Below are 24,795 nucleotides of genomic sequence, written 5' to 3' on the forward strand. Positions count from 1 at the left end.
TGGAACCATCTCTCGTGTCTTAGTGATTTTTACAGTGACATGTGATTTTTGAAATTTATTCTTAAATCTCGAATGTGATTTCAAAATATTAGGTGATGCTTGTGCCAGAGGCACAGTTTGTAAGGTAAAAGGAAGGGCTGTGGAATTTCACCACTTGGGCTTAAATCATAGCAGTGCTGCTTTCTAAAAATGTACTTTTGGGTACTTGATCTCTTTTTGCCTCATTAAATGTGAACTCTTATTGTTACTATTGTTATGTCAGTATTTCTGTTGAGAGCATTTATTGAGAGCATTTCATTAGTGGTAAATGAAAAGGTATATTTGTGTTTGTAGCACTTTGGCCTGTAGGTGGGAAAGAAAGAATAGTTCTGTCAGCTTCAGAAATGGGGAGCAATAAACACCGAAGGCCACAAATCTATGTATAACTCTTGCCATTATTTTCGCCCAAAGGTTCTTTAAGCATAAACCAGTATTATTTCAAATATTAACATAGATTGTCATTTCTCCATTACTTGCCTTATAGCTTTTTGTTTTCTAGCTATCATCTTGTTAAACTTCTTTGTCTTTTTTCTGTTACTGATTTCTTATGTGATTATTAAGCAATTTTCTATCATGTATAAACTCTTTTGACTAAAGGAACATTTTATAGCATCATTTTCTATAAGGAATGTAAATGGATGAGTGAAGATCATGTGTAGATGTGATTCTGACCCTGAATGCCTGAGCTTTTTTTTTTTTTACTGGGGCTCAGCACTCCCTCAGGGACGTACAGGTGGCCCATGGTTAATGACAGTGTCTGGCACAGCCAGCCTGGGTTGACATTCTGGTCTCACCCCTGAGTACCTAGCTAGTTATGGGTAAACTGGTTAACCTCTGTATGCTGCAGTTTTCTCATCTTTAAAATGAAGCTGATATGAGTCTCTGCTTTGAAAGAATGTTGTGAGTGTTCTCGTTATGATGCTTATTAATCACTTAAAAGAATAACTGGCATATATTTCAATATAGGTGAGCCATAATTTTTGTCCTTATTATCTTTATGTGGATCAATAACCTGGTGAATGTCCTTTGTTTGCCATGAATACCAGAGGAAGACATGAATCCTGATTTCAGGAAATTTACCGCCCACTTGGGGCTTTAGAATTTGCACATGTAAGACAAACATAAGGGTATGAATAACACCGGTAGCAACTCGACGGAATATACAATAGAGTATATAAGGGCTGATAAAAGTTACAAGAAGTTGATTGGAGAGGGGTTAACTGGGTGGGTTTTGACCCCTTCCTTAGTAGGGATACTAAAGTCAACAGCAAAGAACATTTCTGACAATCTCAGGCATATCCCACAGGTTTTCAACAATTACTTGTTTGCTCCCGAATTCCAATGCCTTACCTCATATCCGTTTTTCAGTACTACAAATGTAGGATAAAAACTATTTAAAACAAATGAAAAAATAAGCTTATACCCTGGAAGGGGAAGGGAGATTAGAATGAAATTTTTGGAACGTGTTACTTATCTAGAACTAAAATACAGGATAGGATAGAGGGATGATGCATTCATTCCTTCAGCAGATATTTATTGAGCACCCATTATGTATGCTGCATTGTCCTGAGCTTTTCAGATACATCAGTGACAAAATGGACAAAAATCTCTGCTGTCCAGGAGCTTACATTCTAATGGGGGAAATAAACAACGGATAGAAAGGCCAGGCATGGTGGCTCATGCCTGCAATCCCAGCACTATGGGAGGCTAAGGCAGGGGGATTGCTTGAGCCCAGGAGTTTGAAAGCAGCCTGGGTAATATGGCGAAACAACATCTCTACAAAAAATAGAAAAACTAGTCCGGTGTGGTTGCACGGCACACACCTGTAATCCCAACTACGCAGGAGGCTGAGGTGGGAGGATTGAATAAAGCCAGGAGGTTGAGGCTGCAGTGAACTGTGTTTGTGCCACTTCACTTCAGCCTAGGTAGCAGTGTAAGAGAGACCCTGTCTTCAGAAAAACAAGTTCTAGCTATGCTATGATAGAGTATGATAAATATCGCGAAAAAAGAAAACACAGCATAGAAAGGCAAATTGGGAGTGCAACGGGGAGATTTGGAAGGTGTTTGGAGGTGAGTTTAATATGGCGCTTTCAGGTAGATTTCATTAGAAGGCAAACTGAATAAAAACCTGAAAGAGTTGAGGGAGTTACACAGATTTGGAGGAAGAATGTCCCAAACATTGCACACGTGCTAAGGTGGGAGTGTGTGGGAGATAAGGAAGTGAGCGAGGCTGGAATCCAGTGAGTAACATGAGGGTACAGTGGTCTCAGGGGCCAGGTCCTATAGGACACTGGGGACCATCTTAAGGACCTGGATAAGTGCTTTGGTGTTAGAATCACTTTCAAAATTTGATGCTGCTGTTTGATCTCTACATAATACAGTTTATGGCTTTTAAAATTATTTAATTTCTCTTGAGCCTCTTTACTCTCATTTTAAAATGGTGAAAAGTAATACCTACTGTTCAGAGTTGTTCTGAAGATAAAAGGAGATAATCTGTGTGTCCCGATGACCACACACCTGGTAGTCGCTACTGCTGTTGTTAATGCCAATAAGATTAGTATGAATGTTAAACCCCCTGGCTCCAAGATGGTACATAGTCCAGGGAACCTGAAATTGCACAAGACCTGGCCAGTCTTCTGATTTCTGTGTATCTGAAGAAGAAAAACAGGCAATTAAAAGCATAAAAAGAATCTGCCCCTAAATAAGCAAATATTTAACTACATTATTAAAACTGGCCTCAAGAACTTAAAGTGAAAAACTTGTAAATTTCAGTTATATAAGGAAAGTGGTTTAAGGGGAGATTAAACAGTGGGAAATCTCTTTTAGGAACAAATAGACGTATAGAGTTATTGCTATCAATAAAATTTGCAGAAAGTCTAATATAATTTGTCATCAGTTTGAAGACATACACTTGCCCTATTTTAATATCTGTGAGATTGGGAATCATTTTATAATCTTAACATTAATGAGCGATGGTATGTGTCAGATGCTGGGAATATTAATAAAGCCCAGCCCGTGCCCACATATTTTTGCTGTACAGTGGAGAAGACATTGCTTAGGGAAGAACAAAATAAATAGTTTGGAAATGTAATTCTGACAACAAAATGGAGAATGAGTTAGAGAAGGATGAGACCGAAGGCAGAAAGAGAGACTCCTTAGGGGGATGTTGTAGACATCCCAGAAAAACAACAAAAACCAAAAAATGTTGTGTCTGAATTAGAGCAGAGACAGTGGAAACAGAACACCATGGTATGTCCCAGGGGTATTTTTGAGGTAGACAGAATTTTGTGGCTGATACATGATAATAGATGAAGGGGAGTATATCAGTCTGTGTTTACGCTGCTGATAAGGACACACCTGAAACTGGGCAATTTACAAAGGAGGAGGTTGAATTGACTCACAGTTCCACGTGGTTGGAGAGGCCACACAACCGTGGTGGGAGGTGAAAGGCACGTCTCACATGGCAGCAGACGAGAGAAGAATGAGGAGCCAAGTGAAAGGGATCTCCCCTTATAAAACCACCAGATCTTGTGAGACTTATTCCCTACCACGAGAACAGTATGGGGGAAAGCACCCCCATGATTCAGTTATCTCCCACTGGGTACCCCTCACAACAGGATGGAATTATGGGGGCTACAATTCAAGATGAGATTCGGGTGGGGACATTGACATGATGATGAAGGGGAATAATCTGAGGTGATTCCCTGGATTCTAGCTTGTGTCCCCAAGTTGATAGCCGTGTTAGGTGAAGTAAAGACCATAGGAGTGCTGGGGACAACAAGCAGAGAACAATGACTTTGATTTTGTATGTTGTAGTAGGCAAAATTATGACTCCCAAATATGTTCACCCACTCCTCACTACAGTTGTATGGGAACTATGGTGTTGGTGGTAGTTATGTTACTGGCAGTGGTAATGGTAGTATACTAGCAGTGAGAACAGCCATTTACTAAAATCCCTGATCCATTCTTTGGTGTCAGGCACTTTGCTACGGGTTTTAAATCCATTACCTCATTTCATACCAGCCTTTGAGGCAGGTGGTCTATTTAACATATTAAAAGAAAAACTTCAGACAAATTAAATTTAACAGAGTTTAACTGAGCAAAGAACCAGTGGCAGTCCCTGGAACCAGGACAGGTTCAGTGAGAGTCCAGGCCTGCCACGTGGCCAGGGAACATTTATAGACAAAAAGGGAAGTGATGCTCAGAAAACAGAAGTGAGGTACAGAAAAAGCTGGATTTATTCCAGTTCGGTGTTTGCCTCATTTAAACAAGGTTTGAACAGTGTCCTCATGGTGAAAGCACAGAAGCCAGGGTGCCGTCAAAACGGACCCGTAAGTTAAGTATCACTCATGAGCCTGTATTAATTATAGCATATGTTACACTCACTTTTATTTTACAAGCATGATAATGAGCTATATTTTCATTTTGTTTTTAGTTTTTTGTTTATGCATTTTTAATAAGAGAATATACACGATTATGAAATATATCACGGTATAGTTTTAGATTTATAAGCAGGAACTAGAGCTCATTTCTGTGGTACACTTTCACATAATATGCCATTGGTTGGAAGGAGGTAAGTGCCCAGGATGGTAGTGAAACTTCCTTAAAATTGATGAAGAGATATATTTCATTTTTTAAAAGCTTTAATTCAGAAATTAAAGAAGTCTCTTCCTCGAGGATTTCCAAGTGCATTATTGAATACCATATGATATACTATTATAATTTAAAAGTTGGTTATACTTTATTCTAACATTTGACTCATGAAGACATTCGTAAATATTGACACCTTTGATTAACTCTCGCTTGCTTGAGGAAGAGTGAATTTCATTGCAGCCATTTTGGATTTGTAAGAAACTCAAAAATGTCATGGTCACCTGCATAAGATAATGTTGCAGAATTTTGGATTCATGGCACAATGTGTCAAATTCTGATAGTTAATTTTCAGGATTGTCAATCATAAATCGTTTTCAGACACCCAAATATAATTTTAACATGCGAGATGTGTTTACAACATCATTTTGTAAAGAAACTTGCCAGTTTTGTCTGAGGAAACACGATGTTTGGAAGTTTGTGTTATATTTTTAAAGTATAATTTAAGTCTCTCTTCACAAGGTTTTTAATGAGGCACTATTTTTTCACACAAATGATCTAGGTTTCTGTAGACGCTGCCCATGGTTACAGTCCCCGGGCCATTGACATGAGCAATGTTACCCTATCTAGAGACCTGCATGTAAGTACTGTTAACTTTTAAACATAGTCTCCAAATTTAATTTTTAAGAAGCATAGCATAATACTTTCCTGCATATATTTCACAGTGTGGTTTATTTGAATGTGGTGATCCTATAATGGATCCACGGAATTTATAGATTATATACTCTAATTTTTTAGTACTATCAAAATTGATAGCTGGGTGGGGTGGCACACACCTAGAGTCCCAGCTACTTGGGAGTCTGAGGCAGGAGAATCGCTTGGACCTGGGAGGCAGAGGTTGCACTGAGCCGAGATCGCACCACTGCACTCCAGCCTGAGTGACAGAGTGAGACTCCCTCTCAAAGAAAAAAACAACAAAAAAAAGTTGATACAACTTTTTCTAGGGTGTTTCAGCCACATAACATATTTTCCTAAAAGATAATAGCCATTTAAACATCTCTATGGTAAATAGTTGTGTGTGAGAAGAAAGTAAATAGTTAATAATGCTCTGCGCAAGGGCCACTTTCTTTAAAGTTTTTCCTGAGAAATCGATTGCATTTGCAATCCTTATTGCTCCATTCATAGTCTCCTCTGTTCTTTTTTGTCACCAAGGAACCTACTTTGAAATAGCAGATTTGAAAGTAAGATAAAATTTATTGCCTTGAGACATAAACTTAATAGGTCGATTTGGTGTTCAAATAACATATTAGCATTGTTGGTAACTGTATTGTTCCAAGAGAAATAAGGACGAAAATATAAAATGTACATATTGTTAAATTGTTTTGTTTGCCATTTGTTATTGCTCCCATATGAATGTCTTAAAATGACACAGTAAACTTGAAAATCAAATGTAAAAAGAATCTTAGAGGTAATCTTATCAAAACCCAAAAGGTCACAGAAAGATTAACTTGGCTAGTCTAAGTTCTCTCACCTAGTTTGGACAGAGATTGATTTAGAAATCAGATCTTTAACTGTCCATCTGACATTCTTCACATTCAAGTTTAATAAGGTTTAGGTCATTTTTAAGGCTTTGGAAATTAAAATAAGAACTTGTAAATAAAATTTTTTTTTTTTTTCTGAAGTCCATAGCTATTTTGGTTTCATTATTGAATCAATGTCTTCAAACATTATGAATAACAATGACCATTCTCATCTGCTGTTTAGTTACTGTGTCATATTGCAAATCCTTACAATTCACTGGGATTCAGATTCTAAAGAGCGTGGGATTATCTTTTAAGTGTATCATAGCACTGATACTGTATTAGTTATTCCTTTAAGGCATCTAATATTACATGTTAAAAAGCAGTGTTATCCTTTTTTACTTATTGAAGTAATAAATATTTTTGTCTTAAGGCTATGGCAGAAATGATGGCTGAAAACTACCATAATATATGGGCAAAGAAAAAGAAAATGGAGTTGGAGTCCAAAGGTAGTATTTTCTAAACTGTGTATTAAAAAACAATCACGATTCAATCACATGAATATATAGATGAAGTAGTCTTTTTAACACAAGAGCTTATTATAACTTTTTAAAATTAGAATGGTTTAAACGTGCCTGTAACAGATTGAAGGTGGAAATGCTGTCATTTCCTAGCAGCTAGTATGTATTTTCTTGTGTCTCCGAATTTTGGCAGCTTTCTTTTACCCGTTTTAGCTTATAGATTTCTATACTTCTCATCCTGATATCTGATTTGTTCTATGAATGACTTAGACTTCCCTCCCTGACTCTCTTCCCCAACTTAAATATCTCCCATTTTACCCCTTTTTATTTCCAGTCTCAGCCTCTTTCGTCCAGTCCAGCTATGTTACTGTCTCTTACATGCTTTTGCTTGCACTTTTCCTGTTTTTTTTTATTAAAATGCAAAATGACCTAATGTTCTCTTAGGTATTTCTCAAGTCTTTTAAAATTTATTTGCATAAATATTTTCTTCAATTTAATGTATGCTACACTGATGATATCTTTCAACATTATTTGTTTGCCATTAGTCTATACACATATTGTTTATAATGGGTGTGTGTGTGTGTGTGTGTGTGTGTGCGCGTGCGCGCATATGTGCTGTCATTAATGACTTCCTATATGGTTTTCTTTCCCCCAATAGGAATATGTTACTTTCAAGCTCAGGGCCACAACATTTATTTCTTTTGTAATCCTTATTGTATAGTTACAGGTGCCAATAAATCTTCTACTTTTTGTTTATTTGACTAGGTAAAAATGTAGAAGGGGAGAAGATTTTGAAAGTGGGGATATTTCATGGTGAAAAGTAAAGCTGTGATATGGAAGGATGGTACCTGGCACCAAGCACTAGGAAACAGAGTAACACAAATTAGGGTTGGTCACAGAGAGGAAAAGAGAAGATTTCACATTTTTAAATTGCCTATTTCAAAATGCTGCTCAAGGATAATATGTCTGTATTCTAAAACTGCCCCATAAATGTTTGTTAAATGAATGATTAATTCATTGTTTGGCTCATGGGTGCATGGATGAATGGATGGATGGCAAATGAGTCATAGAGTTTTGTTTTGTGAAATTCTTGACAGGGCATTGCCCACATAACTGATAAACAAAATCACTGCTTGTTACATGAGCAGATTACATGAAAAAGTGTCTGTGCCTTCTTTTAAACTATGTTTCAGTCGCTGTAGTAGAGTTAAAATTAAAAATAATAAGCAGCTATTTTATTACAAGTTGATTATCCCTTATCCAAAATGTTTGGAACCCAAACTGTTTGAAAGTTGAGATTTTTTCAGATTTTTAAAATATTTGCAGTAAATATATAGGTTCAGCATCCCAAATCCAAAATCCAAAATTTTAAATGCTCCAATAAGTGTTTCCTTTGAGCATCATGTAGACACTCAAAGAGTTTCTGATTTTGGAACATTTGGATTTCAGATTTTCAGATTAGATATACACAACCTATATGCTTTTCTAAATAAGCATGATAGAAAATCATCATTATTTAAATTTCTGAGCCAGATTGATGTTTTCTTTAAGTCATACCACTAGTAAATGGCACATCCATACTTCTGCATACAACTTGTATTGGCTCAAATTGATATTCTGTAGTTGGGCAACTAACCTAGTTGCAGCACACTAAGTGGTGAGGTAGAGGAAATTAGTCCTCGCTGTCTTTAATTCTCTTACTGCACATATGGATTTCATTTTAGAAGAGGAACTTGTTTAGAACCAAAATGGCAGACCAGTGGGAAAGGTGTTGAAATATGCAATCCTGGATTCTGGCTTTTAGGTTATTGAGATTAGCAAACCAGAGAAGTGAGTCTTGGGAATAGGAGATAGGTTACAGACTGTAGCCAGTTTCAGAGCAGAAACTACATGTGTCTTTTTTTCAAAGTTGTGTTCTCACTCGGGGACATTAATAGTGAGGAGGATCCTTATAGCCAACAGTTGTAGGCAGTTGCATCCTGCCAGCTCTACTCCCACTGCCGATAAGAGGTAGGTGGGAGGAATCTGTCACCACCCGATGTCTTGGTGTCTGTGTGTGTGTGTGTGTGTGTGTGAGAGAGAGAGAGAGAGAGAGAGAGAAAGAGAGAGAGAGAAATAGAAATGAGAAGTCAAAAACACTAAAAGAATCAGGGCCAAAGCTGCCCAGTTTTGCTTTCACCTTTTCTCTTCTCTTTTATCATCCCTGCATCTGTGCGGAGAAGATGAATCTGCTTTAGGAAAATCAGGAGAAAAATGCCTCTTTGCTTGCCTTAGTCATCTGATCTTCAGTGCTCTTTTGGAATCTCGAAAAGTCTGAGGGAAAATCAGATGCCATAAGGAGTTAATAGAAATAAAGGAGTGTAAGTCCAAAAAGTATGATTAGCGATCCCAAATTAGTAAAAAATGTTACTTTCCCACTGGCACTTCAAGTATTTTGTACCATGGTCATCTGTTGTTAAGCCACAGACAGCTCACTAGTGTCAAGAATTTTTTCACCCTGTAGTATGAATGGGTTCATGAGTCTGTGCTAGTATGTGTGGTAATATCCTCAGAATTGCTGTTCATTCGTTTGCCTCTCCAAGGAGCTTGTTTCCTTCAGCACAAGATGTCTACACCCATTTCATAAATGGGAAAGATGAGGGTGGAAGTGCAAGCAAATGTCCATGGTCACACTGCTAGTTAGAGGCACAGTGAGGACGTAGATTTCAGCCACCTGGCAGGCTTTCAAATCCCTTCACCTTCTAGTTCAGTGGAGGTCGAATAGGGTGAGAAGAGTTACCGAGTTCGTGGGTACTTTGCGTTCTTAGGATTTTAAAATTATAGACCTCTTTCTGCATCTCTCTCTTTCTCTCCCCACCTCCCCCACAATAACTTATTGGTATGTGGCCCCCCAAATCACTGATTACAAATTAAGTTGCCCAATTAATAGCATTCTCTAGGACTAAATGCAGTAATGGAGTTTGAACTAGGTGATGGTTGATTAAACTAGGGTGATGGAATTCGATGCTTGATTTTAAAAAGATTTTTGCTTTTATTTTTAACTGATACATAATTGTCTATATGACTTACAGTGTGATATTTGCATACATGTATACAACGTGTAATGTTCAAATCAGGGTAATTAGCATATCCATCACCTCAAACATTTATATTTCTTTGTGTTGGGAGCATTCAAAATCTGCTCTTGTAGCTATTTGAGAATATAGAATAAATTGTTGTTAATTATAGTATCCTTATAAAGTGTCCTGTTAAATTACATCTTTGATTAGGACAAAAGTCAAATTTGGTTTCTACTAAACTTAGTAACAAATTCTATACCCTCTTGCTGTTCACGAGTGTTTGTTGTCGTTGTCTTCTGACAACTGTATTGTGCTTGATATTGTTAATATACTGTGAAGTACCTGAATTCCTTAGTGTGGTTAGTATTTGTTAGCTCTGTAGTTCTTGACCAACGCCTTGCATGTATGATAGCACAGTGTCACCTAATGGTATTGAAGTTCAGTGGGCGATTGCATGTCTGCAGATGGCACTCTCAGTCAAAGCCAGCACTGGGGAAGCAGACATTTCTTCCTTTGCTTGCTTATTTATTGTGTAGGGCAAATTCAACATTTGTCATTGTTTGCAGTAGCTCCTGGCTAAACTGTATTGGAAACTGATTTCATAGGCTATATGTTGTTATAATTCAAACAACATTTATTCTCAATTATTCTTCCTGGAATTCCTTAGCAGTTGTATTTCAGGGTAGCTCAGCCTCCCACACAATATCTATTATCATACATGTTTTACGGATGTTAAATGTGAGACATACCATGCTATTCAGTTTGCTGCTGTTTTAATAGCATTCTTTGTACCAGATCTTTACATCTGAAATTAACAGTGCATTTTAAAATATTTTTTATAATTTTTGCAAAATTTTAACCAAAATTTTTACATAATTTATAATTTTTAGAAAGGTTTTTCTCTGTATTAGTTTTTTTAAAATTTACATATATTTAGAATTTTTAAATCTGAAAGAAAGACTACTTTAGTAAGTATTATCAGGATGAGTATATTAAAAATCTAGACTCTTGCTAAAAGGTACTTGCCCCCAGGTCTTAAAGTCAAGTATTAGACACTTAAGAGTGATCCACTTTTAATGTAGCACATCTATATGTGGTTTTGTTTATTTATAAATAATGTGACTACGAAGTACTCTCTGATCTGAGAGATATAATAAAAATTCCATATTTAAGACTTTTACTCTTCCTTCTGTGGGGCAGCAAATGAAGCATAACCCCTGAAACATGCTTTATAACTTTTCTAAATCCTGCTAAGTATGATTTAGCATTTATTTCCACTCTCCACATTCAAAATTGCTTTGAACAGAGAAGAGAATACAGCTGCTTCTCTCTCATTGGCGAATGCAGATATTATTGTCACTCAGTATTACAAATGCATGCATGTTCATGTTTTAACTGCCTCTTAGAAGGCATATGCATAGCCTTTCTTTGAGTAGTTTTTCTGAGTTAATTGAAACATTAAAGGCAATAGAGGCAGAAGAGTCTTATATGCTCTGTGTATTATTAAAGGATATGAAAACTTTTCTAGTGTGGTCCAATTATATATCTGTGTGTCATCTCAGATTATTTTCAAATTACTATGCTGTGTTCTTGTCCTGACATACTCTTAGGAGGCGGTAACCACCCTCTGCTGGTGCCCTATGATACACTGACAGCCAAAGAGAAAGCCAAGGATAGAGAAAAAGCACAGGACATCCTCAAGTTCTTGCAGATCAATGGATATGCTGTATCCAGGTAAAAGTACACATACCCTAATTACACATTCTTTTCATGAGGGTGAATATTTAAATATCTACATCATATTTAAAGCTGAAAATGAATTCAATGATCTGTTTACACCTTTGAGGTACTGTTTAATATGTTCAAAATACACACATCAGAAAGATTTACACCCCTAGCTGTGTACCACATAACTGAGTTCCTTTTGCTACATATATTAAATCACTATCCATCATTTAGGCAAAATCCCCAGGCAAAAAATCACACTCTGTTTTTGTAAATGCAACATTTTGTTGTGTAATAAGAGAGTTACTCACTGAAGCTTTATATCATATGCAAAATTTTCTTTATAGGTTAAATCTTACTTTTTCCTTGAGCTACAATAACATTAGATAAACTTCAAAATTTAAATGTATATATAAACATATATAAACATGTATGGATATGTACATACACACACACACACACACACACACACAATTTTACCTTCTAAGAGACTTGTACAAATTGCTTTCCCTGTTTCATTTTTGCTGTTCCAGAGGATTTAAGGACCTGGAACTGGACACGCCTTCTATTGAGAAACGATTTGCCTACAGTTTCCTCCAACAACTCATTCGCTATGTGGATGAAGCCCATCAGTATATCCTGGAGTTTGGTAGGTGCCATAGTCCCGTTGCTAATAGCCCAGTGTTTGTTGTTCTTAATGTTTACAACATCAGGATATAGAACAACACTGGCTGCTGAGCTATTTGTGATGGTGTCAACCCATCTATTCATCCTACTACTAAGTAGAGTTCAACAGTCAGTGTATGAACAAGTTCTTGGGGAGTGGGTAAAGTCTGTGAACTTTTAAAAATCTAACATATAAGTTATTCTCCTTATAATGTTTATTGGCATTCATTTTTTTCAATTTAAAAGATACATTGGAAGGACATCAGAATTTTAAGGTAGAGTTAAATCTTACCTATGAAATTAACTGCTCTACTCATAAGAAAAACTTCCAAAACTGTGGATTTTCAAAATTTCTAAACACTATAGAGGCCTTGAGTTTAGCCTTTGTAGGGAAATACATTAATACTAGAGTAACTGCAGTGCAGAATACTTTATTATGCTCTTAGGGTACAGGGAAAGACCTCTTTCCTGTCTGGCCCAGTGCTGTCTCAGAATTTTTAAAACCTCATTCTTTAAGCCTTAGATTCAGCACAGATGATCAAAGCAGCCTCCGGTCACTTCTGTTGTTTTGTGACCCTCCTCATTGAATTAAAATTCAACTTGTTAATTGTTTAGTGTCAGAGCACCTTCCCACCACTGCGTAGTAACACGACGTAAGGAATTCCGGGTTGTTCCCTTTTGAAAACAGTGTGCTCTTCTGGTGATTATTCATTTATTTTCATTTTTGTTCTCAAGGTTTTCTCTTTATTTTTAACACTCACTCGTTTTGTCGTTCAACACCTTTCCTCTAGGGCCATTCATCTTGGATCCCTCAGCTGCTGTTTGTCTTAGGATGTAAATCTAGTTTCTGCCATAGCACCAGATTTAAGTTTGTAGAAATTAGAGCTCTGGTATTTTCTTCTTTCTGGTCTCTTGTATCCTAAATGTGATTAAAGATTTTCCAGTTGAGCATCGTTCTCATAAACAATTGACTTCTCTTTCAACCTGCCTCTACAGTTCAAATACTCTATTGTTGCTCTCTTCGAGCCCATCTTTTTCATAAAAGTTTACACTACAAGCTAATTTTTAATCTGTAATCTCTCTGTGATTCATACAACTAACAATTTTTAAAAATATGATTCCTGACTTATCCTAATACATAGCCAAATTGATCTGAATTAATGAAATGTAACTGGAGAACAAAAATGAGGTAGGGGTGAATTATTGAAGCTTTTACACAGAAAGCTAAATATTGCAATTTCTGATCCACATTTGAAAGGATCCGATATGGGTAGCAACTCCAATATCCAGTCTTGTTTTTGGAGATACAAGGGACAGGAGAGAAAGAAAGAGTCATCATTTGGAGAAAGGAACAAGAAAGTTGTTTGTTTTTTACCTTCACGTTGGAGAACACAAACACCAATATGAAGGGAAGAAATGTGTTTAGGTATTATTCACACTTTATTCAAATGTCTGAATAAACTACCTACTACAGTTCATGGAAGGGGGTGGTGAGAATCTTGCTCCAGGGTACATTCACCCACTTGACACATTTCATTCTATCCACAGGGTAGAGGGTCTTATAAACAGAGCACGGGAGAGAAAGTAGGCTGCAATGACAGAGCCCAACCAAATAACCTTTTTCACAATTCCTGATGTTATAGGTACTGTTTTCGGATGGCTTTGCCAGGGCAAATTAGGTTCAGGAACTCTGTTAGAGGAGCAGATAGAGCTGTGATTGTCAGTACCCTGTTTATTTTAATTTCCATCTTTCATTGTTACCACAAGTAACAATGTTACCACAAGTAACAAAAACTGCTATATTGCCTTCTCCCTTTATCCTTCACTTTAGTGATTTTGTAGCACATCTCTAATGTAGCCATTCCTAGACCTAAGTTAATTGTGGTTGTAAAAATATGCCTTTTTCTAATTTTTATATTATACCATAGATTGTATTCTCTCCACATCTTTTTCACATTTTGCACATAAGCATTTGTTTAAATGTAGTAAAAAGCATTTCCTATTTAATTCATTGAAATATGAGCCGATTTGGCTGTGTACAAAATTTTATCTTGAGATAACTTTATATGAGAAAGTCTCTTATCTGAATCCAGCCATTTTGTATAATGTGCTTAAGAGGAGATTCAAATGCCAAAGTGGCATGCAAATGAAATTTGCAAGTGTTAAAAAACCATAATTTTCTTTTGCTTGTTCATGGGAAGAGCATTCTGATATTGCGAAATAATAGCCTAAGTTTCCTAAAAATTATCTTGTATTTTTGTCTAAAATTTGACAAACTATTATCTCAAGTTATTATTATTATTATTATTTTTTTTGCAAAATAACTTTTTCAAGCAAAAGTCAGCTTGGCTCTTAAATATCTGGAAGCTCTGCTTACAAATTTTACTAAAACCTGATATCCAATTCTGAATTTTTTAGCTCTCCAATATGTTCTGCATGCCATCATGGTTATTGTAGTTTATTATTTCCTCATCTATTAATATATGCATGAACCTTTTCCATATGTATGAAGGAGGTAAGAAGGGCCACCTTCTAAGCTAAATGAATTAGGTTAATCAATTCTTGACCTTGGATCATTTTTTAAACCATGGGGAAAACTTGGGTGTTTTTGCTTCGCTTATGAAAATTATGTTTTGACATAGGTCAAAATTTCTTTATTCTTTAGTGGAATGCTAATTTGCCAACCTAATATTAAAATTGCTGTCCTCCTCCTCATCGCAGATCCTGACTTCCTGCAGTTGTTTAGTTTGTATCTTAAATTGAGAAGCTTTAACTTTCGGTCACACCAAGAGGCAATCTTTATTATTAGAGGCCAGAGTTAGTATCTAACCAATTATGTTTATTCAATTTACACCCACTGTCCTCTCCCCAGTGAGCTTCTGTTCTTAAAGGCTACTGAAAATGTGGGATTCTTACTTTATTCTATTCCATTTTCCCCTCCCTATGTCAATAAGATCTCAAAGCTACACAAATGTGTTTGTGTTTCTAACCACAACTATGGGCTGTCCTCAATAGCTTTTTCAATTTAGATTTGGGGACTTTAAAAAATCCTTTTATTTTTAATGACACTGCCAAAGCTTGCCTTTGTATTTTTGGTTGGCTTTTTCCATTCAGTGTAGTGGGATAATACATTTAGCAATGCTTTCTAACCTTTGCGTTATGGATGAATATCTTGCAATGTTTCCAGTGCAGCATTTACCTAAAAACTCTTCAAATCTACAGATGGTGGCAGCAGAGGCAAAGGAGAACATTTCCCTTATGAACAAGAAATCAAGTTCTTTGCAAAAGTACAGTATACAATCTATCTTGTTTTTGCTTCAATATGTTTGTTTACGTACTCTACTCATTAGATCATTACCCTTTTCAGAACATACTTGTCTACAAATATGTATTTTACTGCACGTAAATATTCTGTGGCATGAAAATAACTGCATGAATCATCTTCCCAGCATACTTGGTCAGACTTTAACTCTACATTCCCTACCACATTCCTTCTTCAAATGACTTCATTCTATCTGAGGTTTAATTCAGTTTGCATTTTTTTGGTTTTATCGTATGATATAGAATAAAAATATCTATTTCTTAACATTTGGATATTGTTACAATTTAAAATTTCTAGTTGAGAATTGCTTTTATAAATAGGAAAGTCTTAGTTAATTTATAAAGGGGTACATTATAAGAACATTTAGTATAGAAGAATCTTTATTGTGGGGCCATAGTCCTACTCGTTTTACAGAAGATCAGGGAGGATAGATTGTTTATATACAAAGGACATCCCACTGTTATTATTTATTTCATTTCATAAGGATTTATCAGGAATTTGCCGTATTACCAGAAAAATCATCACTTTTTTCAGTCAAAAAGGGATGGACATGAAAAGTTGTAAAACCTCCAAATGATTTAGTTCCTTTACTCAGTATTTACTGTGTGTCTAGTCTGGGTCAGGCATTAGGGTGTGGCCCAGGGATTGCCATGAATATACAATGCCCCTGGGTAAGCTTTCCTGTTTGGGACACCTTGCAGTGAGCCTGAAGACCTAATTACTGCTGTCTGTCTCCTCTTAAAGTACTTGCATTCAGTGATTACAGATAATTTGCTATAAATACAACTTTTGTGGACTCTAAAATAGCATGCTTTTTGATTGATGAATATTGACTTGTAGTATGTTTTCAAAATTGTGTTCTTTACTGTAAAACACATTTCTATTGTCTTTTCCTCCCATTCAATATAGCACTCAGAGTCTGTTCCAATCATCTGAAGATCCAAAGTTTGTCCTGGGGTGCAGACAGTTAGTGATTCATCAATTGATAGATCCATATGTGTATCTCCGGTCTCTGTGAGATTGTAATCTTACTTGATAGCCAATTATCAGAATGCTGTATTCACGGCCTCTAATTATCCCTTTAAAATACATTCTTGTGTTGCCCATCTACTCAGCACCCCTAGTGATTCTGTTTACAGATGCTTAATGTGGCTTAATTTCTACTAAGTCTATAATGCATTCATTTACCATATTGAGTGCCTACTATGTGCCAGTCACTAAATTCAGACAATGTCCCGACTGTCAAGGAAGAACAATAAAAGCTGGTGATGTCCCCGTTATGTATAACTCTGCTCTACCGCATGGTGGGAAAAAGAAGTATATTTAGATAGACTTGAGTTTGCGTACTGGTAGTGCCAATCTTGTTCTTGCCCTGGGCCCGTCACAGTCCTTAGCACTAGGGATTCAGTGGCAAACAGGAGAGACCAGTTAATAGTTCTAGACCGAACCTCAGGAAAGGGCTATAATGGGAAACAAACCCAGAAATGTTTCTTGTTTTTGCATAACTCATAGGCTCCTGGAAAGAGAGACTTTAATCCAAAGTCCCACGCGTACACTGTAAAATTGCAAATGATGTTGTCAGAGCTCAGAATGTGGGACTTTATCTAGTTGAGATCAGCAAAGACTTACCTGGCAAAGCACCACTGAGTTGAGATCTACAGGAGGACCAGGGTGAGTAGGATGTGGAGTGCCGAAGAGCATGCCGGACAGAGGGACTGGTGTGTACAAGGCCAGGTGATGCGAGTGGACAGAGTGAGGAGGAGGAATTGGCCCAAGGCCAGCAGGGCGAAACGTGCATAGAAATGGAAAGTGCACTTTGAGAAAGGCCAGGTTAAAAGAACATTGTGTAGGCAAGTAAGTAGCAATGTGACCCTCAGTAAGTCACACGTTTCTATCTCTCCATTTAAGACCCATAATGCAGGGATGGTGGCATCTACCCTGTAGGGCAGTTGCTATCATCAGCTGCAATGTTCACACATAGTAGAGACTCAACATATGGTAGTTCTGGATTATTTCGGGGTCTGTTGGGCGCTGAACTATATTATATGAAAACATTGAGAATATTTCATTTTGAGAAAATATTAAGAATAATTCCAAACTGTTGCAAGTTTGCTCTGTTCCCCATAATCACATCCTGCCACACTCTGCTTTCCCTGCTATGGACTCGAGACTGGTAGAGTGAGATTTAAGAGAGGCATACTATGACGTGCCTGGCATGGACATAAGGAGACCTGATGCATGTGAACAGAACTCTGACTGCTCCAAAGCCTCAGCTCTCATTCATCCCCTGAAAGATTCCACTACGTAGATCTGTCTTCTTTTCCTTTCTTTCAGGTCGTTCTTCCTTTAATTGATCAGTATTTCAAAAACCATCGTTTATACTTCTTATCTGCAGCAAGCAGACCTCTCTGCTCTGGAGGACATGCTTCCAACAAAGAGAAAGAAATGGTGACTAGGTAAACAGCTATAAAAATAAACACTGTTGTATGACTTAGGTGTATATGCATTTGCAAAGAGAACCTGAGGACCTTGACATGGGAGAGTATCCACCCATTTCCCTGGTCCATGTCTTCTTGGAAGCAAACACTAGATGACAACAGTTTTTACAAGTTAAGATATGTGTTCTAGATGTTGAGTTTCTTTATATTTTGCTGCTAAGTGTAATGCTGGATAGAAGGATAAAATATGACTCATTTCAGAATCTACACGTAGAAGCTGGACATGCATCACCATATTAGTATTTGTGATAAATGGTGCTTTTGACGTTAGTTTCTTTAACATTTCTACCAATCTGATATTTTTGCCAGCCTTTGTTGTTCAGAAAAAAATCCCAAATATACATACTTAATTTAAAAATAATGACCAATGTTGGAAGAAAAATGAAGTAAAGATACCTACAAAATTTCTGAAGGTTTCCCCTCTTAGCACTACTTTCTCATTTCTGTTTAAACCAAAGGGTTCTTTATGGACTCAGTTGTGATTCTGCTGGGGATATCAGGTCTTTTCACTCAGACTTCTGCTAGAATTTAATGTACACGAGAGTCAATTACGGAGCAAGTTGACTTCCCTAATACTGCATTGCCCAAAAGTCCATACCAAGTTTTTAGATTGTATCGGAACAAAATTTCTGTAAAAGTGAATACACAGTATAAAGCAGAACACTGGAGAAAATACAGGCTTTCCTCGGACTTGACGTTAATGCTATGCTGAAAGGCAGTACGGTCTCCACCTATTGGACAGAGTGAGATGAGATTGCATACAGCCTTCGTGAGAGGGTGGAGAAATGGAAAGAGTCCTGCACTGCCTAACACTGGGGAAGGCAGCTGGAGTGGAATTTTCAGTTCATCTCTTTCACTTATTGTCTATTCTACCGAGTAGTAAGTGGCCAGTCATGTGATATGGGATTGCAACAGTATGAAACATGTCCTCAAACTTCTTCAAATGAATTTTCCTATAAAATTGATTATAGTTAAAATAACAGCAGGAATCCATCCCAGCAGCATGCTTTGTTTCCACAAATTGCTGCCACATGGAGAGAGGCAATGCAGTTACTTTCCACGATGTGAATTTCCCCCCCTTCCGACTTGAACATGGCCTTCCTTCCCACCTTCACTGGGAGGGAGAGCAGCTCCTCCCTCGTCATTTCATGAGCACACACATCCACTACTCTGAGCCAGGATCCCCCTGTGGATTGTGAGTGCACGCAAGTAGCTAGAATATCCCAAGGCACCAAGTTACCCTTAAACATCATGAAATGGAGGACACGTTGAAGTCTCCTACTCCTCCCTGGGTCTGTTAGCCTTTTTTAATAGGAACTTTGTTCTCCAAGGGTGTTGTTAATCTAGATGTCACTCAGTTATATAAAGATAAAATAAAATCAGAGAAAATAGAGACAAATTCAAATAAATCCATGCAAATTCTGCTATTTTCCTCCTCTCCTGTCTTGTGTTTTATTATCTCCGTTCAGTTTCAGCCTTACCCTTAGAACTATTCACTGAGCCCATACTATGCATATATAGAAGCATCCAGTTGCGTGTTTGGATATATATGATTTGTATTTGCTAATTATACCTCTATAAAGCTGGAACAATTTCGTGGAACTATACACCAAAAAAGAAAATTGGCCCATTTTCCTTGGGCAATTCTGTATCCCTCATAGAATAAATCAGAGATACATCGCTATTTTGTGCTAGCCTCAGTTGATGTCCCTTTGGGGCTCTAGACTGACCCTAGACTACCCCTCTCTCTAATGGCACTGCACCAGAATGTTTTTAATTACAGTCATGTACCACATAACAACATTTCAATTAATTTTGGACCGCAAATATGATAGTGGCCCCGTAAGATTATAATACTATGTTTCTACTAATTTTTTTAGATATGTTTAGATACACAAATACCATTTTGTTACAGTTGCCTACAGTATTCAGTACAGTCACATGCTGCACAGGTATGTAACCTCGGAGCAATAGGCTATACCGTTTAGGTTTGTGTAAGTACATTCCATGATGTACTTATGTTATGGGAGTAACAATGAAATTGCCTAATGATGTATTTCTCAGACTGAATCCCCATCATTAAACGATGCATGACTGTATTTCATCTTCAGTTTTACTTCTACTAATAGAAAAAGGGTTGGTAAATTTTGCTTATCCCGTTGGTATTTCCCAAAAAAAGGAGCATATGCCATTTAAAATTCCCACACATAGAAAATGAGGTGCATAATAAAAGTAACTTATGTTATTACAGTACTTTAGTGCCAAACATAGCTAGAATTTAACCTCAGAGAAAAAGAAAATCATAGAGGAAAATATGAATAAGGAAGTGATAAATGATGGCTCATGTCTGTACAAAATGCTGTGCAGTCATTAACATGATGGAAATGAGTATCTAATACTTTTGGAAAATGATCATGATAAAGTATAAAATATATGCTCAAATAGTATTAACCCAACTTTTAAAGAGGACTTAATTTGTTTGTATAGAAAAATATTGGTAGGGTATAAACTTAATAGGTAGAAAACTGGCCCTGCCATTATCAATAAATAAGCGTATCTTCATTCACATGATAAACACTATGATAATGGTTTTAAGTGTTTAACAAATGTGAGTAGCAGTAGTTGTGTGGGTTTGAGTTAACTTTTCCACAATTAAAACTGATGTTTCATGAGATGTTTAGATACTTCCTGGCACAAGAGATTATTACATACTGAGCATTTGCTGTATCTAAAGTCAGTACTGTCATGTCTGGAGTATACTTAGCAGTAGCTAAATACATGAATATGAGTATAGCCCTAGTAAGAGAAAGTCAGGCAGTGCGATGGGATTCGAAGTAAAGTAAGACCACCTTGGATGGATACAGAGGGGTGAGAGATTTATGGAAATCAAGCCAGTCAAAGTTGATCTTGGACCATTTGTAGGTCAGAGATTAAGGAAGGAAAATATTTGCTAAATGTAGATAACTACATAAATAAAATGTAGAAGCTGGTAATTTAGGGGAAAGCTAGGTTACATAGATGGTAATGGATATTAACTGTCAGAATTAGGAATCTTCTTTTTAAAATTATATCACAATATTTTTAACCTAATTTATTAACACTAAGAAGCTATTAAAGCTTTTTAAGTGAGAGAATGATCAGAGCTTCCCTCTGGGAAATACAATCTGGCAGCAAAAGTATAACTGATGAGAGTGGGAGAGTTGGGAGGCCATGGCAGGCACTTGGAGGCCGAGACAGCAACCCAGGCTATAGTGTTGGAAGTGCTGCCTCAAATAGGTGGCGCTGCCCGCCTATCCATTTAGCAGATGTGTCTTTTTTCTTCTTCTTTTTTTGAGATAGAAACTCACTCTGTCTCCCAGGCTGGAGTCCAGTGGCACGATCTTGGCTCACTGCAACCTCCTCCTCCCAGGTTCAAGCAATTCTCCTGCCTCAGCCTCCTCAGTAGCTGGGATTACAAGCACCTGCAACCATGCACGGCTCATTTTTTTTGTAGTTGTTGTATTTTTAGTAAAGATACGGTTTCACCATGTTGGCCAGGCTGGTCGTGAACTCCTGGCCTCGGGTGATCTGCCCACCTCAGCCTCCCAGAGTGCTGGGATTACAAGCATGAGCCACTGCGCCCGGCCTCATTCAGCAGATATCTCTGAATGCCAGCTATATACGGCATGCTGTCTGAGGCCTGAAGATATACACACACCATAAGAACGTTCCTAACTTTAATAAATTTAGAAGGACAGCTGAGTAGACACATATAGAGCTAACTCTACAAGAAGCTGTGATGAGTGTCAGTGGAGACATCTACAGAGTGCTGGGAATGTAGAAGGGATGTAAACAGGAGCTGGGGTGAGAAACTGGGAAGAGAGAAAGTCAACATGACTTGGCGATGAGTAATATGGCAAGTAGAAAGAGGTCCAGCTTGGTGCTGAAATTTCAACTCTGGGTAGTTGGAATATTGTTAGTATCATGAACAGAAACAACATATTTCAGAAAAAGAATAGTTTCTAAGAAAAGGTTACATTTGGTCAGGTATTTATCGGAGTAGAAGCTACCCGCAGGTCATTCAACTGGAGAAATCCAGCAGATTGGAAATATTAGCATGTGGGGTTAATTGAGAGATTAGAGCAAGAAATGACATATTTGGGGATTATCTGAACATATATATAATGCTTGAAGCTCTGAAAGTAGATAAAACTGAAGGAGAGTAGAGAAAGAAGCAAAAGGTTTTGAATACCAATATTTGGAGAATTATTACATTTACAGGGTTTTCAGAAATAGGTCTTTGAGGAACATCAAGAATGATTAATTAGAAAGCAAAAAAAAAAATACTGTAAATAAAATCTAAGGAGGGTAAGAGTTTCAAGATTTAAGTAATAAACAATGCCAAGTACTGTTGAGAGAACTCCAGAAAAGAAAAGCTTATTATCTTTGCTGATTAGGGGCATTGGTGAGCTGCAAAGGAGTGTTTCAGTACAAGACAATGAGTAAATGCTGAAGAAGTAGATGCCTTATAAATTCTGGAGAATGTTGGTAATGAGGGGAAGCAGAGAAAGGGGACAACAGTATTATAGAAAATATTTTTTAGAGAAAGTATAGGCCAAAGCTTATAATAATTAATCCTTATAGTTTCTATGAATACCATGCCCTAAAAGTGGATTGCACAGGAAGGGAAAGAGTTATGATGTGCCGTCTTTGAGGACCTTGCCTTCTATGTCTGTATTTCTCTCTGGTGGCACATGTGGTGAGGACTCAGCAGAGATTGTCAAGTCATTTTTCTCTGACAGATTTTCAGGCATTACATATAATTTGATAAATGAAACAAAGAGCAGTCTGCCATTATAGCAAAACATCCCAGGTTTGGATTAATTGGGTAAAACCTAATCCTAGCATTATAAATTCTGGATCATCAAGAATATCTCAGAATGTTTCACTCTGGATACTCGAGAGGAATAGGTAAAATACATGACTTAAAATAGATCTGAATACAGGGATCCAAAGAATATTCTAAACTGAATTATTCTCTTTAGAAAAAGGCAGACCCTGGCTGAGTTAGCACGCACAGCTGTCAGCCATAAAGCTCAGTAGAAACGGTCTCTTATGTGCCGTTCTAAACTGAATTACTCGCTTTAGAAAAAGACCCTCGCTGAGTTAGCATGCACAGCTGTCAGTCATGAAGCTCAGTAGATAAGGGCGCGTGGACAAAGTTTCTCCCGTTTTATTGTCTTAAAATTATAGCACAAAGATAAATAATGCAGGTCAAGGGCCTCAGGTCTAATCTTATGTCTAGTAGCCACTTGAATAGATCATTGTTTTAAAAAAGTTTTGATCTGATAAGAAATTCCCCAAAACCTCAGTCAGACATTTGTAGGTGAACATTTTCTTGGAAAAGCTGCAAAATAGCCTACATAATTTTCAGCAATACACAAATCCACATTGTTACAGAAGTGAGAGGTGGTGGCCAAAACTTACTGTAAAAGAGGTCAACCTCACAAATGTTACCTTCTCTGCTTCCCTCTCTTCCCATCCCGCCACTGATCAGCCACTTTCATGGTATTCCATGGCTGGTCTCTATCCCTAGTCCTGGGGAACTGTACATTTGATCACAGCTGTTAATGCCGAGTTTTGCAAGAGAACATGGTCAGTAAGGACTTAGCTGTTCTCATTATTGGGAAAAATCAAGCTGAGTGTGGGTGGTACTCTACAAACGTATCTTCAAGGTTAGATATTTTTGGGTAGGTGCTGGCTGGGTAGAGCCTGTGCAATCTGAGAGCTGAGAAGAGTGTGAGTAGATGTGAAAATAATGTCACTTGTATTGGTAGAGATTTGCAAATGGCCCCTGAGAGCATCAGGGTATGGACCTCTTGCAGCCTAGGTTGGGAGCTGTACAGGAGGACTGGATGTCAGAATGCTGACATCCTTATTTTATTGAGTTTATTTAGTTTTATTTAGTTGAATGAGTTTATTCTAAGAATAAACTGAGCTGAGTTTTGAGGGATGAGTAGATAGGAGTATAGCATGGAAATGAGTGAAGGATATTTCTCAAAATAAGGACCTGTGAGGATCCCACCTAGCTGAGGCTCGGTGAAAACAAAGGACAAATAGCGGGGATCTCCCAGGTTCAAGGGTCTGATCTGAGAGTGGATACCAGCGTTGTCAGGCTGAATGCTGAATGTGGGCAGCCATTATTCGGAATGGCTCATTGCTAATTGCCATGAAGGACTCAAAGACACAGAAACCTTCTCTGGAGCAGATAAGAAATATACTGAACTCGTTGGTATCCAGAGACTTTAAGTTATCACATCTGTAATGCTTTCCTCTGAGTGATTATCAGTTGCTCAAATTCTGTTCCTACTTTGCTGTATTCAAATTCACTGGTTGCTTATGTTATGTAAGGAGTGTGATCAAGGTTGGGGAAGAAGGAGATTTCAAATAATGAAACATATTAAAACTTAAAGTAACACTGTATGCCCAAAGCACCATACTTCTGTTGTAAAATAATGTAAAAAAAATATATATATATATATATACACACATATTTTTTAAATCCAGAGTTTCAGTGGTACATCTGGGCAGATAAAACCAAATTTTTTCCTTGTGGTTTTTCAGTAGTTATATCCTTATGGGGTTCATATAGATTGCTTTTATATTAATTAGCTTTGCTTTCAATTTTTTTTGGTTTCTTATAATATGTGCTTTTTTAACCATGTTTGTTAAAGATATGCACTCAAAGACTCTTTCTTTAATACCTTTACTCCACATTCTGCTCAGAGAATTGATTCTTTCTGCGTGACATCATGTTGCTTTTTTCCGGCTCATATATCAGCTGTTTTTTTTTTTTTTTCTTTCTTCTTCTTTTTC

The 24,795-nt window shown here is 37.2% G+C and overlaps 1 protein-coding gene across 1 annotated transcript in view; it reads left to right on the top strand.

Moving 5' to 3' along the window:
- RYR2 (ryanodine receptor 2 (cardiac)) overlaps positions 1 to 24,795 on the top strand; it is a 592,347-nt gene that overhangs the window by 417,360 nt on the left and 150,192 nt on the right. Inside the window, exons 59-64 of the mRNA XM_011935762.1 lie at positions 5,192 to 5,269; positions 6,583 to 6,658; positions 11,340 to 11,463; positions 11,988 to 12,103; positions 15,343 to 15,407; positions 17,777 to 17,898. Of these exons, the coding sequence (XP_011791152.1) occupies positions 5,192 to 5,269; positions 6,583 to 6,658; positions 11,340 to 11,463; positions 11,988 to 12,103; positions 15,343 to 15,407; positions 17,777 to 17,898 (581 nt within the window). The remainder of the gene's footprint in view (positions 1 to 5,191; positions 5,270 to 6,582; positions 6,659 to 11,339; positions 11,464 to 11,987; positions 12,104 to 15,342; positions 15,408 to 17,776; positions 17,899 to 24,795) is intronic.

This window comes from Colobus angolensis, unplaced genomic scaffold, assembly GCF_000951035.1.
Source record: "Colobus angolensis palliatus isolate OR3802 unplaced genomic scaffold, Cang.pa_1.0 Scaffold148, whole genome shotgun sequence".
Lineage (NCBI taxonomy): Eukaryota > Metazoa > Chordata > Mammalia > Primates > Cercopithecidae > Colobus > Colobus angolensis.